This window comes from Symphalangus syndactylus, chromosome 1 (assembly GCF_028878055.3).
Source record: "Symphalangus syndactylus isolate Jambi chromosome 1, NHGRI_mSymSyn1-v2.1_pri, whole genome shotgun sequence".
Taxonomy (NCBI): Eukaryota; Metazoa; Chordata; class Mammalia; order Primates; family Hylobatidae; genus Symphalangus; species Symphalangus syndactylus.
The window spans coordinates 89,762,280-89,781,405 of record NC_072423.2 but is presented as its reverse complement, the minus strand read 5'-3'; the positions used below and the strand labels follow the sequence as shown (position 1 = coordinate 89,781,405).

General features: G+C 49.2%; 1 protein-coding gene across 11 annotated transcripts in view; it reads left to right on the top strand.

Annotated features, from left to right (window-relative positions):
- The window catches only part of VWCE (von Willebrand factor C and EGF domains), a 37,703-nt gene extending 18,927 nt beyond the window's left edge, over positions 1-18,776 (top strand). For 7 of the 11 annotated variants that reach the window (XM_063641789.1, XM_063641791.1, XM_063641800.1 and 4 more), the window contains 10 exons: positions 876-963; positions 2,976-3,061; positions 4,215-4,332; positions 5,621-5,706; positions 8,054-8,150; positions 9,530-9,612; positions 11,870-11,960; positions 12,044-12,126; positions 12,505-12,595; positions 17,751-18,776. In XM_063641789.1, the coding sequence (XP_063497859.1) occupies positions 876-963; positions 2,976-3,061; positions 4,215-4,332; positions 5,621-5,706; positions 8,054-8,150; positions 9,530-9,612; positions 11,870-11,960; positions 12,044-12,126; positions 12,505-12,595; positions 17,751-18,388 (1,461 nt within the window). In that variant the 3' untranslated portion in view covers positions 18,389-18,776. The remainder of the gene's footprint in view (positions 1-875; positions 964-2,975; positions 3,062-4,214; positions 4,333-5,620; positions 5,707-8,053; positions 8,151-9,529; positions 9,613-11,869; positions 11,961-12,043; positions 12,127-12,504; positions 12,596-17,750) is intronic. The other 4 variants (XM_063641798.1, XM_063641795.1, XM_063641797.1 and 1 more) reach the window with 2 other exon arrangements.
- The last annotated feature ends 350 nt before the right edge of the window (positions 18,777-19,126 follow it).

Genomic DNA, 19,126 nt, shown 5'->3' with positions numbered 1-19,126 from the left:
GGGCTCAGAGATGTGATGTACTTGGCCCAAAGTCTTTATAGGGAAGGAGCAGATGTTGGAACTCAGGTGTGGCTGACTCCAAAACTGGGGGCTCTTTGGTCTCAATGTCAAATTTAAAACATTTATATTGAAATTTAATTATTTGACTAGCCAATATGAGCCACCTGATTCAAAACTCAGATGATGGGAAGGTGTGTGGGGGTCTCCTTCCCTGCAGGAGTCAGCTCTGTTCTCTGCTCCCCAGCACCTTCCAGAGCTCCCAGGCACATTTGCGTAAGGAAGGGAGCATGCTCTGCCTGCTGGGCTGCCCTGACCTTTTTTCTGGAATGGTGTGTTATGGCATGGAGGTGTTCTAACCACACCATATGTATTAGTCCATTTTCACACTGTTGATAAAGACACACCTGAGACTGGGTAATTTATAAAGAAAAAGCGGTTTAATGAACTCAGTTCTGTGTGGCTGGGGAGGCCTCACAATCATGGTGGAAGGTGAAAGGTACATCTTACATGGCAGAAGGCAAGAGAGAATGAGAACCGAGAGAAAGGGGAAACCCCTCATAAAACCATCAGATCTCCTGAGACTTATTCACTACCATAAGAACAGTATGGGGGAAACTGCCCCCATGATTCAGTTCAATTCAACGTGAGAATTATGGGAGCTACAGTTCACGATAAGATTTGGGTGGGGACACAGCCAAACCATATCAGCATCATAAACACTGGGAATTTGTCCCTGTGACACGGCAGCATTTAAAGGTTTCTTGTGGCCTCCTTTAGGCAGCTTTCCTGTTCGAAGGGCCTGGTGTGAGGTGGGGAATGAGCCCTGTTCCACACCCGCACCCCCAGTGCCATCTCATCTCTTGCCTCCTCCTCAGGCTGGAAACGTGTCCTGCATCTCTCCCGAGTGTCCCCCCGGCCCCTGTCAGACCCCCCCACAGTCGGATTGCTGTACTTGTGTTCCAGGTAAGTGACACTCTTGGAGCATTTTGCTTTTTTTTTTTTTAGTTTTTTGTAGACCTCACTATGTTGCCCAGGCTGGTTTTGAGCCTCAAGTGGTCCTCCTGCTTCAGCCTCTCAAAGTGCTGGGATGACAGGCATGAGCCCCCAAGCCCAGTTTTGCATTTTGCTTCTTTTTTTTTTTTTTTCTTTTTTGAGAGGGGACTTGCTTTCCAGGCTGGAGTGCAGTGGCATGATCTTAGCTCACCGCAACCCTGCCTCCCAGGTTCAAGTGATTCTCCTCCCTGAGCCTCTGGAGTAGCACGTAGCTGGGATTACAGGCACCTGCTGCCACACCGGGCTAATTTTTGTATTTTTAGTAGAGATGGGGTTTCATCATGTTGGCCAGGCTGGTCTCAAACTCCTGACGTCAGGTGATCCACCTGCCTCGGCCTCCCAAAGTGCTGGGATGACAGGCGTGAGCCCCCGAGCTCGGTTTTACATTTTGCTTCTTTGTGTGTGCGGGGGAGGATGTCTTTTGAGTATGTGATGGGGTGGGGTGAGTGGAGGAGTGAGGGAAGAGATTGCTTTCTGCTTTATAAACTCAGATCAAGTGAAGCATTTCAAAGTGCCTGTTTTTATTGTGCACTTCTTATATGCACAGCAGTTTGATGCTAGACTGTGCTCACAGCCCAGCTTTCCCCTGCCTTAGGAGGCACCTTCAGCTCAGGCAGGACTGGGTTTCAGTCCACCCTTGTCGTTGCTCTGTCCCAGGGCAGGGAGGGGTCTCTCCTTAGCCACTAATGAGTTGGTCCTTTGTTAAAAACAAAGTTTTCTTTCCTGGGATGGCATCATCGCTGTCATGGATGTTCCCTGCTGACCCTGTGCCCCTTGCTGTGTGGGGCACTTGCCAGAACTCCATCTCATGGAACCCTTGTGTCACCACTGTAAGGCAGTACTATTTATCGCCCCATTTTATAGATGGGAAAACTGAGGCTTGGAAAGTTCAAGTCACTGCCTAAAGACACACAACCATTGAGTAATGGAGCAGAACTTGAATTCAAGTCTACCTGATTTCAAAGCTGGTGTTCTTTTTAAGTGTTTTTTTTTCTTAATGTTTAAATGTTACATTATTTTTAATTGACTTACTTTTGCATAGTCAATGTAGTCTCTATGAGGTAAGAACCCTCATTGGTCCCATTGTACAGATGAGAAAACTGAGGCTTAGAGAGCTTTAAGTGTCTTGCCCAAAGTCATTCCCTGATGAGTTGTGTAGCTAGGATTTGAGCCCAGGGCAGTCTGACTAGCGGCAGGTGGGCCTGGGCAGTTTCTAAGGCTGTTTTTTCACTGGAGTGGATCTTCAAATCAAAGGCCCTCCCCAAATTCTCACAGCCTCCAGGGGGTGGTAGCATCATTTGTCTAAGGTGGCACCTTTGTCTTAGGTGTTGGACAGTCTCTTTATTTCTTTTTTTCTGTTACTCTTTAGTTATTTCGGGCTTCCCCTGCCTTTTTGGTTAAGGACCTCGTCTTACATGTGATTCATTCTTTGTCAGATTTTTTGTTGTTGTTAAGATGGGGTCTTGCTCTGTCGATCAGGCTGCAGTAGAGTGGTGCAATCATTATAACCTCAACCCCTGGTTTCAAGCCATCCTCCTGCCTCAGCCTCCTGATTAGCTAGGACAACAGGCACGCACTGCTTCACTCAGCTAATTTTTTAAAGTTTTTGTAGAGATGGGGTCTCGCTGTGTTGACCAGACTGGTCTCGAACTCCTGGGTGCAAGAGATCCTCCCACCTCGACCTCCCAGAATGTTGGGATTACAGACGTGAACTGCCACACCCAGCCCTTTGTCGGCATGACTTGTTTTGTTTCTGGGGTTGGGAGGGGGAGAAGTGCTTTGGGTTCCTGGGCACGGAGCATGCTGTGGAGTGTCATGGGTGTGTGTTAAGTGCCCCGGGGCTCCCCACCCATTTGTTCCCCCTTTTCTTTAGCTGCCTCTGCCCAAAGACCTTGAGCTGCTTCTCCCTTTCTCCTCTGCAGTGAGATGCTATTTCCACGGCCGGTGGTATGCAGACGGGGCTGTGTTCAGTGGGGGTGGTGATGAGTGTACCACCTGTGTCTGCCAGGTATGGTGGCTGAGTGTCCCGAAGCCTGTGGAATTGATGGGGAGGGGAGCGAGGCACAACACTTTACTCAGGTTGACATGACTAGGAGAACATGAGTTGCCCATACAGCAACATGGAAACTGAGGAAGCAAAGGCACTACAGTGATCCCCCAGGCCTTCCCACAGTCTCTTTGAACTTCATCTTTCAGCACTGCTATTCACAGAGCACCTACTGTGTGCTGGGGACACAGCTAAGCACAAGGAAACCCCAGTCCCCTTGGTCTGGAAGCCCACTGCCTAGGTGGGTTGATGGCTGAGTGCCCAGGGCTCCTGATGCCTTTTTGGAAGGCGGGATGTTAAGTAGAGGCCTGGAGGGTGGTAGGGACTCATCAGGCGGGGAGCTGAGGTTGCTGTACCCAGCAGAGGGTGGAGGATTGGAGATGGCCATTCTGGCTGGAGCATGGAGAGGGTCAGGCAGGCGGCAAGGCTGCAGGTAGGGGTTGCATCTTGGGTTGTGTTGCCTAGAAGCAGGGCCAGTGCAGGCGACTTACCGAGGGAGTATTCTCAGGAGAAACTGGCGAAGGAAGAAGGGTGGGGCAGGAGAGGAAGCAGGGTGAAGGTGTGGTCTCACACTGATCCCTGGGAAGCTCTGGGCAGTGGACCGTGCTGGGGAGCAAGGCTCTTGCACCTCAGGGCCAGTCAGTTGTAAAGACTCTCTCTGCTCCCCAGGGAGTGGGGGCGGTGACCATCCAGGCATCTCTGGAGGACACAGCTGCCGTCATCCACTGGCAGTACTTCGGAGACAGGACCTGGGTGCGCACTGACAGCCTCTGCCCCTGACTCAGTCCTGAAGGGCTCCACCAGCTGCATTGAGGGCTTTGCACTCAGTGAAGCTGCCAAATGGTTTAGGCAGTAGGGAGCCTGGATGGAAGTGGGAGGGTGAGAGATGGTGGAGGTCGTGCCTATTCCCAGGATGCCCTCCTGGGCTCACATCCAGCCCCCACTGAAGGACTCCTGGTTCCCCCCACCCCACTGTTGTGCTCCTTGGAGATTTCTTTGTCAGTTTCACTTGAGTAGCTGGGAGGGTGATGGCAGCCTGCCGGCCTCCTCTAGCTCTCCATGGTCCCCAGGCGGGGCACTGCCCTCATCATTCTGTGCCTGGGCTCTCTTCCAGAATGGGGAGGTGGAGTGCTCCTTCATGCCCTGCCCTGAGCTGGCCTGCCCCCGAGAAGAGTGGCGGCTGGGCCCTGGGCAGTGCTGCTTCACCTGCCAGGAGCCCACACCCGCGACAGGTGAGCTGGTCCAGGGCTGCCCTGACACAGGGCATGGATGCTGGGGAGAGAGGCTGAGCTTCACCTGCTGCTGAGACTGCTGGTGTGTGTGTTGTTTGTGTGTGTGTCTTTGCATGTGTATGAGTGTGAGTCTGTTTTGTGTAGTGTGTCTGAGTGTGTGCCTGTGTGTAAGTTTGTGTGTCTCTGAGTTTGTGAGTGGTTATCTGTTAGTGTGTTAATGTACCTGCATATGTGTGTCTTTGTATTTATGTATATGAGTGTGTGTCTGTGTTTTGTGTAGTATGTCTATGTGTCTCTCTGTGGGGGGGTGTGTGTGTATGTGTCTGTGTTTTTGTGTGTGCCTGTGTGAGCATGCATGTTTGTGTCTGTTGTGTCTGCATATGTGTGTGTGCATGTAAGTGTATGTATGTGTCTGTGTGAGTAGTGTGTCTGAGCGTGTATGTGTATGTGTGCATTTGTATGAATGTGTGTAAATTTATGTACATGTGTCTTTGCCTGTATACGAGTGCATATCTGTGTTTTGTGTAGTATGTCTTAGTGTGTGCCTGTGTGTTTGTGTGTTTCTGTGTTTCTGAGTAGTTTTCTGTGTGTGTGTGTCAGTGTGTTAATGGTATCTGTGTGTGGGGGTCTGTGTACGTGTGTCTTTGTGTATGAGCATGTGTCTGTTTTGTGTGGTATGAGTGTGTCTCTGTGGTATGTATGTTTGTATGTGTCTGTTTTTGTGTTTTTGTGTGTGCCTGTGTGAGCATGCATGTTTGTGTTTGTTGTGTCTGTATATGTGTATGTGCATGTAAGTATGATTCTGAGTTTGTCTGTGTGTAAGTTTGTGTCTCTCTGTGTTAGCATCTGTGTGTGTGTGTCTGAGCATATGTATGTGTATGTAAGTGTACTTGTATGAGTGTATGTGTCTCTGTGTGAGTTGTATCTGTGTGTGTGTGTAAACGTGCATTTGTATGAATATGTGTGTGTCTGTGTGCATGTGTGTCTGTGTTGTATCTGTGTGTGTATGCAAATGTACATTTGTATCAGTATGTGTGTGTCTCTGTGTTTGTGTATGAATGGTATCTGTGTGTACATGTGTATTTAAGTGTGCATTTGTATGAGTGTATGTTTGTGTGTCTGTGTGAATTGTATCTGTGTGTAAGTGTGCATTTGAGTGTGTGTAAGTTTGTGTGTCCGTGTGTGATATTGATGTCTGTGTGTGTGTGCATGAGGCGTCTGTCCTTGCTGCTGTTGTATTCTAGGTCTTGTGCCCACTGTCTTTTTCTCTGCCATTGTCCTCATCCAGGCTGCTCTCTCGATGACAATGGGGTAGAGTTTCCGATTGGACAGATCTGGTCGCCTGGTGACCCCTGTGAGTTATGCATCTGCCAGGTGAATGACAACCTGCTCGCCTTCAGCTGCTTTACCTGGCTGCCCCGCCTCACCCAGAGGAGACAAGTGTCCTGGCCTCTCCGGAGGCTGGCCTCAGGCTGGCCACAGTCTCCCTCCGGTGCTGTCAAGTTCCACTTTCACAAAAAGGGTTGGACCGAGTTTATCCTGCTCTCAGTAGATGTGTGAGGACAATGGTGCTTGGCAGTTAGCCTTAAGAAGTGTGTATGGTTGGCCAGGCGCGGTGGCTCACGCCTGTAATCCCAGCACTTTGGGAGGCTGAGGTGGGCAGATCACAAGGTCAGGAGATTGGGACCATCCTGGCTAACACGCTGAAACCCTGTCTCTACTAAAAATATAAAATATTAGCCGAGCGTGGTGGCGGGTGCTTGTAGTCCCAGCTACTTGGGAGGCTGAGGCAGGAGAATTGTTTGAACCCGGGAAGAAGAGGTTGCAGTGAGCTGAGATCGCTTCACTGCACCCCAGCCTGGGCAACAAAGCAAGACTCCATCTCGAAAAGAAAAAAAAAAAAAAAAAGTGTGTATGGCCAAGAGTGGTGGTTCACGCCTATAATCCCAACATAGCTGAGGTGGGAAGATTGCTTGAGCCCAGGAATTTGAGACCAGCCTGGGCAACATGGTGAGACCCTGTCTCTACAAAAAAATACAAAAATTAGCTGCATGTAGTGGCATGCCCCTGTGGTCCCAGCTACTTGGGAGGCTAAGGTGGGAGGATCGCTTCCTCAGCTCCTGAGGCTGATCCAGGAGGTCGAGGCTGCAGTGAGCCGTGATCACATCACTGCATTCCAGCCTGGGCAGAAGAGAAAGACCCTGTTTCAAAAAAAAAAAAAAAAAAAAAAAATGTGTGTAACACACTGTGCATGTGCAGGGAGCTGCCGGCATGATGAGTAAGAATTAGGAATCTTCATAGGTTTTCCCCAGGCATGGATAACTGAGGGAGTGGGGTAGCCTGAGACCCAGTTGTTCAGGCTGTTTCTGTGAAATTGCAATGTTTTCTTCATGACTACAAAACATGTGACCTCGCCATTTCAGAAATGGGTAAGGAGGTGCATGAGTTTGAGTCAGATCAACAACAATGTAAACACAGCTATCCACCCAGAAATACAATTGTTTTAGCTCATTATTGAAATACTAGTAATTGCAGTTTTTTACCATTACTTATAATGGCAGAAACCGCAATTACTTTTGCACCAGTCTAATACATGCTGGCTTTCCTTTCTACTTTAAGAGCTTTGAGTCTTTTAGAGGTTTATTTCTCAAAATGAGGTCCCTTGCACCTGCGTTGGGAGCCCTGGTTAGATGTGCAGCCTTTCGAGGCCCTGCCCACACCTCTGCTCTCACAAACTGCATTTTAACCTCCAGGTCATTTGTGTGCACTTTCATGTGGGAGAAGCCCAGCCTTCTAGTGCCTTCGATGAGCCGTTTGTTAAAAAGCTGTAAGCCGAACACATCTCATTGAAATTAGAGTTGGGAGGAAAGTCCTTCCTGTGCTGTCTTCTCCTTTATGACAGATTTTGGCCACCCATAATCAGTCACCAAGAGAGTGATACAAAAGGTTCAAACTGTCAGATTGCTTTTGTGTTTTTTTTTTTTTTAAAGAAAAAGAGGCCGGGTGCGGTGGCTCACACCTGTAATCCCAGCACTTTGGGAGGCCAAGGCGGGTGGATCATCTGAGGTCAGGAGTTCAAGACCAGCCTGACCAACGTGGTGAAACCCCTCTCTACTAAATATACCAAAATTAGCCTGGCATGGTGGCACATGCTTGTAATCCCAGCTACTCAGGAGGCTGAGGCAGGAGAACCATTTAAACTCGGGAGGTGGAGGTTGCAGTGAGCCAAGATTGCGCCATTGCACTCCAGCCTGGGCAATAGAGTGAGACTCCGTCTTAAAAAAAAAAAAAAAAAAGAGAAACCTTGTATGGCACTTTGGCTCTCTGAAATAGACACTTCTGGTGGCACTGTTTTTTCTAAAAATAGGGTTTTATGGTACTCTGTAGGTTCCTGGTGAGCCAGGGTTCCAGGGAAAAGCTGAGAAAGGATTTGGATGGGGGTGACGGTGTAGCCTTTGGCTGCTACAGGAAGCCGAGGAGACCAGAATCCCAGCCCTGACCTTCCTTCTCCTTAAAGATGCATAAACTTCCTGGAAGGCTCACATGGCCTTTCTCAAGGAGCCGGTCCTCTTTAGGGGAGACCTGCCATTTTCCAGCCTCATTATGTTGCCTTTTGGGGCAAGCCTTGGCCAGTTTGCAGCATTGCTGTTTCTTTTGCAGGGTGGGGAGGCAGGGGCTGGTGTCACCGGTGGGGTCTTGGTGAAGTTCCTCCTTCCTCCAGGCAGATGGCTCGGTGAGCTGCAAGAGGACAGACTGTGTGGACTCCTGCCCTCACCCGATCCGGATCCCTGGACAGTGCTGCCCAGACTGTTCAGCAGGTAATCCCCTGCCTCCGCCCCAAGCCCCCAGGGCAGGGCATCTCAGGCATCGGGTTCCTTTGCGCTAAGCCCTATACAACCTTCATCTTATGTTGTCCTAACAACCCCAAGGGACAACCCCATTGCACAGATAAGGAAACTGAGGTAGAACAGTTTACCCAAGTCAGGCCCCCTCTGAGTGCTCTAGGCAGATCTGAAGACACGCAGGGCTTACAGTGCAGGTGGGTGGTACAGGAGCTGCACCTGTGAGACAATTGGAGAACAGCAGGAGAAGAGAAGTTTTAATAGTCATTTTTGCCTTTTAATAGTCATTTTTACCTCTTCCATGATTTCAGAAATAATGTTTTATTATAGAAAATTTATCTTATTTTATTTTTTTGAGACAGCCTTGCTCTCTCACCCAGGCTGGAGTGCAGTGGCACGATCTCAGCTCACTGCAACCTCCACCTCCCGGGTTCAAGCAATTCTCCTGCCTCAGGCTTCCGAGTAGCTGGGATCACAGGTGCCCACCACCATGCCTGGCTAATTTTTGTATTTTTAGTAGAGACGGGGTTTCACCATGTTGGCCAGGCTGGTCTCGATCTCCTGACCTCAGGTGATCTGCCTGCCTTGGCCTCCCAAAGTGCTGGGATTACAGGCATGAGCCAATGCACCCAGCTCCATTATAGAAAATTTAGAAAAAAAGTACAGAAAGCAAAAATAAAAAATATTAACAAGGACCTATTACTACTGTTAAATTTGTGTTTATGTCCTTTTAGTCTCTTTTTGTGTTGCTCACACACATTTAGTAGATGTACATTTTATATATATATATATATTTATATACATATATTTATTTATTTATTTTTTTAAAGCTTCCCCTACTGTCTCATCACCAGCTTTTACACTCAGCAGTATGTGATAGTATCATCCAAGGTGGCGTCACTCACATCAGGCTTCTGGGGCTGTCAGGAATCAGAGAGGGGAGTGGTGTTGGGGAATGTTCTGGACAGGTGGGGTTGGTGATTTGACTGAGTTTGGAGGGCAGAGAGGAGGTTGGGAAGATGCTGTGGGGCCTCACACACACCTCATATTTCCCAGTCTTTCTGCCTGATCCCCCCTGGTGAGGAGGTAGAGGACGAATCTCCCCACTCTTCAGGGTGAGGACACTGAGGCCAAGACACTTGATCCTTTTGCTGAATCCAGTGGGAAAAAAGTCAATACTCGATTCAGACAATCCAGACAGGTGTTTTGTCCCTTCCCTAACTCCCAGGGTGACTGCCTGGGGAGGCACATGGCCTCCCCTTTGCCATCCAGATAAGCCTCTGACCTTGGCCCTGGCGGGGAGCCTGGTCCCTGGCCACTCCCAGCTGGTGCTCAGCGCGTGCTCTCTCTGGCAGGCTGTACCTACACAGGCAGAATCTTCTATAACAACGAGACCTTCCCGTCCGTGCTGGACCCATGTCTGAGCTGCATCTGCCTGGTATGGACCACCCAGATCTGACCCCCGCCTCTGGAAACTCCCCCACAACTGACATCAGCTCCTGAATCCCAGAGGCAAAATCCAGAGACTTCCAAGACAAGGGATGCTTCTGGTTCATGGTGGAAGTCAGCTCCCTCCAGTCCTGCCCAGGGTGACCCTTTAGACAGGGCCAGAGAAATTTTTTTTGTTTGTTTTTGAGATGGAGCCTTGGTCTGTCACCCAGGCTCCCAGGTTGGAGTGCAATGGTGTGATCTTGGCTCACTGCAACTTCCGCCTCCCGGGTTCAAGCGATTCTCCTGTGTCAGCCTCCCAAGTAGCTGGGACTACAGGCATGCACTACCACGCCTGGCTAATTTTTGTATTTTTGGTAGAGACGGGATTTCGCCATGTTGGCCAGGCTGTTCCCGAACTCCTGACCTCAGGTGATCCGCCCACCTTAGCCTCCCAAAGTGTTGGGATTACAGGCATGAGCCACCATGTCCAGCCCAGAGAAATATTTTTAAACCTAGCTGGCAAAGTCCTCTGCTTCTGGGTTACCCCCTAGGGAGAGTCTTAGGGATTCTTGATGAGGGTGGAGGTGAAGTGCACAAACCCAGAACCCAGTACTGGAACCTTTTCAGTAGACTCATGTGATCCAGCTCTTGCTGTGTGCCAGGCCCTTCATAGGCATGCACTCAGCTAATCCATTCAAGAATTTATCATCTCATTCTTCTGGATGAGAAAACCAAGGCAAAGAGAGAGTCTTTGCTTAAGATCCTGTAACTAGTTAATCAAAGTACTGAGAATGGAACCCTAGTATTGTGATTCCGAGATGCACATTTATTCTCCTGGGTCATACTGCCTCTCAGTCTGAAAAAGCATGTCCCATAGTATCATTTAGTTTTTGGAAAATGAAAAATAATTTTTTTTTTTTTTGAGACAGGGTGTTGCTCTGTCACCCAGGTTGAAGTGCAGTAGCATGATCTTGGCTCACTGCAACCTTGACCTCCTGGGCTCAAGCGATCCTCCTATGTCAGCCTCCCAAGTAGGTGGGATCACACCCAGCTGGGATTACCACCACACCTGGCTAATTAAAAAATTCTTTTCATAGAGATGGGGTTGTGTTGTATTGCTCAGGCTGGTATGGAACTTCTGGGCTCAGGCAATCCTCCCACCTTGGCCTCCCAAGGTTTTGGGATTACGGGCGTGAGCCACTGCACCCAGCCAAAAAGTTTTTTTTTTTCTTTTTTAAAAATGTATTTAAAAAAAATTTTACATAAGAAAATACTGAGACAGGATCTTGCTCTGTTGCCTAGGCTGGTCTTGAATTCCTGGCCTCAAGTGATCCTCCTACCTCAGCTTCCCAAAGTGCTGGATTATAGGTGTGAGCCACTATGCCTGGATGAAAAAAAATTCTTTTATTTATTTATTTTTTTGAGACAGAGTCTTGCTCTGTTGCCAGGCTGGAGTGCAGTGGCGTAATCTTGGCTCACTGCAACCTCCGCCTCCCAGGTTCAAGCAATTCTCCTGTCTCAGCCTCCTGAGTAGCAGGGATTACAGGTGTGCACCACCACGCCCAGCTAATTTTTATACTTTTAGTAGAGTCGGAGTTTTGCCATGTTGGCCAGGCTGGTCTAGAACTCCTGACCTCAAATGATCCTCCTGCCTCAGCCTCCCAAAATGTTGGGATTACAGGTGTGAACCACCGCACCCGGTAAAAAAATTCTTCATGCTTATCATGCTGACGCTCTGAATGCGGGTTGATGCTGCTTTGCTGGCGTGGGTGCAGATGTGGTATTTCTTTGGTGATCAGTGAGCCTCAGCAGAGTGCTTGCGTGACAAGGGACATGGTCTGCAGAAAGATTGAGAAACTCAGGGTAAACAGCCCTGTACATGTAAACAGCCCTGGGCTACTTACCCTGAGTGACCCACTGCACGTAGGCCCTAGTTGTTCTCAGCCTCGGGCCTTGGGGAACTTTGGCCCCTGGATCTTTCTCTCTCGGGTTTTGGTGCTTATCTTTTCTGGGCAGTTCACGCAACAGGCACCCGTTAACAGATGCCGTCCGTGGACAAGGCCATGTTCTTACCTTCGAGGGGCTTGAATTCTAGTGGGAAGATGGACCCCAACAGAGAAAAGGCGCCCACTGCCCCACCATGGACTCCTCCCACAATGTTGATTGTTCTGATGGGCACTCAGTGGCTATAGGAGCGGCGTCTTCCTGAGTGTCTTGTCAGCTGTCCTGAACCGAGGGCCTTGTGTATTTTCTGTGTCCTGCAGCTGGGCTCAGTGGCCTGTTCCCCCGTGGACTGCCCCATCACCTGTACCTACCCTTTCCACCCTGACGGGGAGTGCTGCCCTGTGTGCCGAGGTGAGTGGGACCAGCTGCCCCACGTGCCAGGCTCCCGGCCAGGCCTCGGCTTTCATGGGCTCCTGTCTCCTCTGCCTCCACAGACTGCAACTACGAGGGAAGGAAGGTGGCGAACGGCCAGGTGTTCACCTTGGATGATGAACCCTGCACCCGGTGCACGTGCCAGGTGAGCTGGGCCTGGGAACCCAGGAGCGGCCCCGCCAGAGTGCGGCTTCTTGCCTTTTGTCCCTTTGCAAAGCATGGAGCCCTTTAGCCAGCATAAGTCCATCCTCCTGCCATCCTCCACCTTTAATTAACTGCCAGAATATCTTTGGTTTTGACCATCTCTTCCCTCTGTGGAAGTCCAGAGGCAGAAGTGGTTTCCCTAAGGGGGTCCTGCCATGGCTGGCTTTACCTGTTCTCCAGGCGAGGGCTCAGGCACTGCAGCCTCTGTCCTGGGATCTTTCCGTGGGTCCTGCTGCTGTTGCAAGAGGCCCTTGAGGGCACTGCCCAGGGCAGGCAAGATGCTCTGGGCTTCCTCATGGGGGTCCTTCTGCTTCCCCAGCTGGGAGAGGTGAGCTGCGAGAAGGTTCCCTGCCAGCGGGCCTGTGCCGACCCTGCCCTGCTCCCTGGGGACTGCTGCTCTTCCTGTCCAGGTAAGTGGGCCTCTGGGTCCTGGAGTTTCTCTGCCATCTTCTTCCATTTTGCTTTTCTTCTCCAGTACATGGAACCTGTAAAGGGCTGGATAAGAGAAAGGCATGCTCAGAGAGGGAACGTGGCTTGCGCAAGGTTGTACAGCTGTGTTGTGGCCTGCTGACCCCTCATCCCGTGCTCGTGATGCCACACACCATGATGTTTATTTATTTGCACTCCCCTTTTTTTTTTGAGATGGAGTCTCGCTCTGTCACCCAGGCTGGAGTGCAGTGGCACGATCTTGGCTCACTGCAAGCTCTACCTCCCAGGTTCACACCGTTCTCCTGCCTCAGCCTCCCGAGTAGCTGGGACTACGGGCGCCCACCACTACGCCCGGCTAATTTTTTTGTATTTTTAGTAGAGATGGGGTTTCACCATGTTAGCCAGGATGGTCTCTGATCTCCTGACCTCGTGTTCCGCCCCCCTCAGCCTCCCAAAGTGCTGGGATTACAGGCGTGAGCCACTGTGCCCGGCCTGCATTCCCTTTTTCTTCTTTATCCCCTTTCTTAACCTCTTCCTCTGCTTTCTTCTGTATTTTAAATTACAACATGGGAACTAAGTCCGTTTTGCAGAAGAGTAATCTCTAATATGTGTTGAGCATCCACTGTGTGCTGGGACACCTCATGTGTCTGCACCGCTGCAATACTCTTGTCATCTTCCTGTGCCAGGTGAGAAAACAGGCCCAGGGAGGTGAAGTGCTATGCTCGAGATCACATAGCTGATTGGTAGTAGAGCCAGGATTCCAGACTGAAGTCGATGCTTTTAGATAGGACAATGGATTGATTCCCAAGAACTGACGCCACTGCACTCCAGCCTAGGCCACAGAGAGACACTGTCTCTAAACAACACAAAACACAACACAACACATATTCCTCCTGTCTAACTGAGATTGTGTACCCTTTGACAATCATCTCCCCATTCCCCTTGCCCCTGCAAGCCTCCATAACCACGATACTACTCTCTGCTTCTTTGGCTTCAACCTTTTTAGATTCCACATAAAACTGAGATTTTGCAATAATTGTCTTTGTGTGTCTGGCTTATTTCGCTTAGCATAATGTCCTCCAGTTTCATCCATGTTGTTGCAAATGACAGAATTTCCTTTTTTTTTTTCTTTTTTGAGGATTCTCACTCTGTCACCTGGGCTGGAGTGCAGTGGCACGATCTCAGCTCACTGCAACCTTTGCCTCCCAGGTTCAAGTGATTCTCTTGCCTCAGCCTCCTGAGTAGCTGGGATTACAGGCACACACCACCACGCCTGGCTAATTTTTGTATTTTTAGTAGAGACAAGGTTTCACCATGTTCGTCAGGCTGGTCTCGAACTTCTGACCTCAAGTGATCCACCCACCTCAGCCTCCCAAAGTGCTGGGATTACAGGCGTGAGCCTGTAATTTCCTTCTTTTAAAAGGCTAAATAGTATTCCATTCTGGATAAAGAAATGTGGTATATGCACCCAATGAAGTACTATTGATGGACGCTTAGGTTGGTTCCATAGCTTGGCTATTGTGAATAGTGTCACAGTGAACACAGGACTGCAGCTCTCTTCCCCAAACTAACTTTAAATCTTTGGACACTCAGCAGTGGGATTGCTGGGTCTATTTTATGTTTTTTAAACTTTTAGGAAGACAGGGAATTTTTTTCACTGATGGTGGCCTGAATTTCCTTTTTTATAAAATATTTGTTTAACTCCTTTGACCTTTTGAAGAGTATGTTCTCTTTTCGGGGGCAGCTCTTCAGATCTGTGGATGATGAGCTTTTAGGACAGGTGGCGCCAGGAATATCCATTGAGCCTTTAAATCCATCATGTTGGGGACATTATAGATTGTATTTCATTGTAACCGCCACAAACTTCTCTGCATGCTAGTGGATATTAGTCCCCTGACTGTCTAGAGACTGATTGCTAGCTAACGTGCCAGGCAGTGTACTGAGCATTTTATACCTCATTTAAATGTATTACCTCATTTAAATATTCATGGAGTGTTCCAGCGTGGCTGCTATGTTATCTCCATTTTGCAGGTGGGGAAATGAAGGCTGAAAGAAGTTAAGTTTCTAGCTGATGTGTAAGACTTAAGCCTAGGTCTCTCTTATCTCCTATCCTGTGCTCTTTCCCACCCTGCCCTCCTACCTCCATATGGGGAAACTGAGGCCCAAAGGCCTGGCGTGGTGGCTCACACCTGTAATCCCAGCACTTTGGGAGGCTGATGTGGGCGGATCGCCTGAGGCCAGGAGTTTGAGACCAGCCTGTCCAACATGGTGAAACCCTGTCTCTACTAAAAATAGAAAAATTAGCCGGGCATGTTGGTGCACGCCTGTAATCTCAGCTATTTGGGAGGCTGAGGCAGGAGAATTGCTTGAACCTGGGAGATGGAGGTTGCAGTGAGCTGAGACTGCACCCTACCCTCCAGCCTGGGCAACAGAGCAAGACTCTGTCTCAAACAAAAATAAAAACAAAGAGGTAACCTCCAGAGCCCAGCTCCTTCTCTTGAAATACACTATGTTTAGCACATACCTCTTATTAACAAGAGCTCCCTTTAAGGAAAAACAACTTTTTATTGAAGTAGAATATGAATTGCTTTCTTTTGATGATTTTTTTTTTTTTTTTTTGAGACAGGGTCTCACTCTGTTGCCCAGACTGAGTGCAGTGGTGCGATCACAGCTCATTGCAGCCTCGACCCCCTGGGCTCAAGCAATCTTCCTACTTCAGTCTCACAAGTAGCTGGGACTACAGGTGCATGCCGCCCTGCCTGGATAATTTTTTGTTTCTATTTTTGTTTTATTTCCAAGCCCATGAAGTGATAAACGCTTGGCTAATTTTTTTATTTTTATTTTTTTAGAGACAAGGTCTTGCTATGTTGCCCAGGCTGGTCCCAGCTCCTGGACTAAAGCAATCGTCCCGCCTTGGCCTCCCAAACTATTGAGATTACAGGCATGAGCCACGGAGCCCGGCCTCTTTTGATGATTTTTTAAAAGTATAACAGCTTTCTAAGGATAAAGTTCATATGTCATACAATTCACACATTTAAAGTGTGTGATTCAATCATTTTAAGCATATTTTTAGAGTTATGCAACCATCTATTAATATGAATAGTTGATTTTTAAAATATAATCATTCCAGTTTTTTATGTGCTTGACAACATCTGATTTTTCCTTGATCATACCTTCAATACTCTTCCTTCCTCTCTTTTTTTTTGAGATGGAGTCTCGCTCTATTGTCCAGGCTGGAGTGCAGTGGCATGATCTTGGCTCACTGCAACCTCCACCTCCCAGTTTCCAGCAACTCTCCTACCTCAGCCTCCCAAGTCGCTGGACTACAGACCACCACCATGCCTTGCTAATTTTTGTATTTTTAGTAGAGATGGAGTTTCACCATGTTGGCCAGGATGGTCTCAAGCTCCTGACCTCAAGTGATCCTTCCACCTCTGCCTCCCAAAATGCTGGGATTATGGGCATGAGCCACTGTGCCTGGCCAGATATTTTTTCTTTTTTTGCTTCTTCACTCTTCATTTTCTTTTTGCTGAGCTTCTTCCTTCTTTCACAGACGATTCCTGACTTTCTGGTGGTTTATCTTAATGATTTTTTGACTTTACAATGATGTGAAACCATCAAAATTTTGCTGTATTTTGAATTTTGATCTTTTCCTGGGTTATCAATATGTGATACATGGATATTCAGCACTTTATTAAAAAATAGGGATTGACTTAGATGATTTTGCCCAACTGTAGGCCAGTATAAGGGTTCTGAACATGTGTAAGGTCAGCCAGGGTAAGCTATGGTGTTCAGGAAGTGAGCTGTATTAAATGAATTTTTGCTGGGCACCATGGATCATGCTTATAACCCCAGCACTTTGGGAGGCTGAGGCAGGAGGATCATTTGAGCTCAGGAGTTTGAGACCAGCCTGGGCAACAAAGTAGGATCCTGTCTCTACAAAAGTGAAATGAAATGAAATGAAACGAAATGAAATAATGAAATGAAATGAAATGAAATCTAGCCAGGCGTGGTAGCATGTGACTGTGGTCCCAGCAACTAGGAGAGCCGAGATGGGAGGATGGCTTGAGTCCAGGAGGTTGAGGGTGCAGTGAGCCATGTTTGCACCACTGCACTCCAGCCTGGACAAGCGAGTGAGAACCTGTCTCAAAAAAAAAAAAAAAAAAAAAAAAAAGCCTTTTTTTTTATCTTGGTGAAACGGAGTCCTGCTCTGTCTCCCAGGCTAGAGTGCAGTGGTGCGATCTCGGCTCACTGCAACCTCCGCCACCCGGGTTCAAGTGATTCTCATGCCTCAGCCTCCCGAGTAGCTGGGACTACAGGCACGTGCCACCACGTCCGGCTAATTTTTGTGTTTTTAGTAGAGACGGGGTTTCACCATGTTGACCAGGCTGGTCTTGAACTCCTGACCTCAGGTGATCCGCCGCCTCAGCTTCTCAAAGTGTTGGGATTACAGGCGTGAGCCACTGCGCTTGGTCAGAAATGCATTTTTGATTTACAGGTTTATTGGGACATGACCCCATTGTAAGTCAAGGGGCATCTGTGTTTATTTTATCCTTGTGTACTGAGCCTTTGTGATGTGCCAGGCCCTAGGATGAGACTTTTTAAAAAATTCTTCAAAGAAATTATTTTTTAGAACAGTTTGATGCTCGTGGCAAAATTGAGTGGAAAGTACAGAGAGTTCCCATATGCCTCAGACTCCACATGATACGGCGTTGCCCCCTATTAGCACCCCACACCAGCGTGGCGTGTTTGTTATAATTGGTGATCCTACACTGACACTGACATGTCATTGACATCCAATGTCTATAGTTCACATTGAGGTTTAGGCTGAGACTCTCCGTGTACCCTTTCATTCACACTCAGTCTTTACTGCTGTGCCCATTTTACAGATGAGGAAACAGAGGCTCAGGGGAGTTGCATGCCTTGCATGAGGTCACATAGCTAACTGCCTGCCTCCCTCCGTTCATGGCTCCTTCAGTCTTCCCTTCCTGGAGGCAGGAGCTGGCCGGTCCTCACCAGGTGTGCTGAGGTCCCTCTGAGGACAGAGCTTGGGTGTCCCTGGTATACCTTGTCCCAGAGCCACCTTGGCCACTGGAGAGAGCCATTGTGCATCTCATTTCGCCCTCCTCTCTCTAGATTCCCTGTCTCCTCTGGAAGAAAAGCAGGGGCTCTCCGCTCACAGAAATGTGGCATTCAGCAAAGCTGCTCGGAGCCTGCGTGGAGACACTGAGGCCCCTGCCAACTGTAGCTCCTGTCCTGGGTCCCCGACAGCATCACCCTCGAGGCCGGTGCTTCATCTCCTCCAGCTCCTTTTAAGAACGAACTTGACGAAAATACAGACTTTACCTACAAGCCCGGCAGGAGCTCATGGTCCCCACTCACCCACTTTGGGGCCAACAGGCACTTTCCCAGGGGAGCCTGGGGCCTCCCCTCGACTCTCACCAGGGCCTTCGACCCCTCTAGGAGCCCCCACTCTACCTCTAGCTTCCCCAGGGGCTCCTCAGCCACCTCCTGTGACTCCAGAGCGCTCCTTCTCAGCCTCTGGGGCCCAGATAGTGTCCAGGTGGCCTCCTCTGCCTGTCACCCTCCTGACGGAAGCTTCAGCACTTTCCATGATGGACCCCAGCCCCTCGAAGACCCCCATCACCCTCCTCGGGCCTCGCACGCTTTCTCCCACCACCTCTAGACTCTCTACAGCCCTTGCAGCCACCACCCACCCCGGCCCCCAGCAGCCCCCAGTGGGGGCTTCTCAGGGGGAAGAGTCCACCATGTAAGCAGGTCACTGTCCGGGAGACTCCGGAGAGAGGACACTCTGCCAGTGGCCCAGGGTGTGTGCAGGGCGGCTCCAAGGGTGAACCTGGTGGGGATGCCTGGGCTCCCTCCTGCAGGGGCCCTGGTGAGGATGGAAGACCCCCAAGGCTGGATGTAACCTTGTTCCCAAGAAGTGTTTGGAATGTGCTGTAAGAATGGAGGAAGTGGTTTCCACTGTCAGCATCCTCCCTGGACCACATGGCCGGCTCATCTTTTGAGAAGCGTCGGGGCTACCAAGTTCTCCTGGAGGAAGAGTTGCATCCAGCTGGGATTCCACTCACTGGGACTGTACCGCCAGGTGTCATGCGTCTCCCTGAGGTTTCCTGATTAAAGGTTGTCTCGGTTTCCCCATGCTGCGCTGCTCATTCACCGCTTACCTGTGGGAAGGTGGGAAATGTGACCCCAGGCCCACAGGTGGTAAGCGAGCATCCACCTTTACCCCACTGCTGGGGAGAAAAGCTGACACCACATTGTGACTGGGCTGGGGAAGGGTCTCCTGTAAGCACTTGGCGGCCTTTTATATTGGGAGACTTCTTTTTATTTTTTTCCCCAAGATCATGATTTTCTTTTCTGTTTTTTTTTTTTCTTTTATTTTAAGTTCAGGGGTACATGTGCAGGTTTATTATATAGTTAAACTCGTGTCACAGGGATTTGTTAGACAGATTATATTATTTTATCACCCAGGGATTAAGCTTAGTACC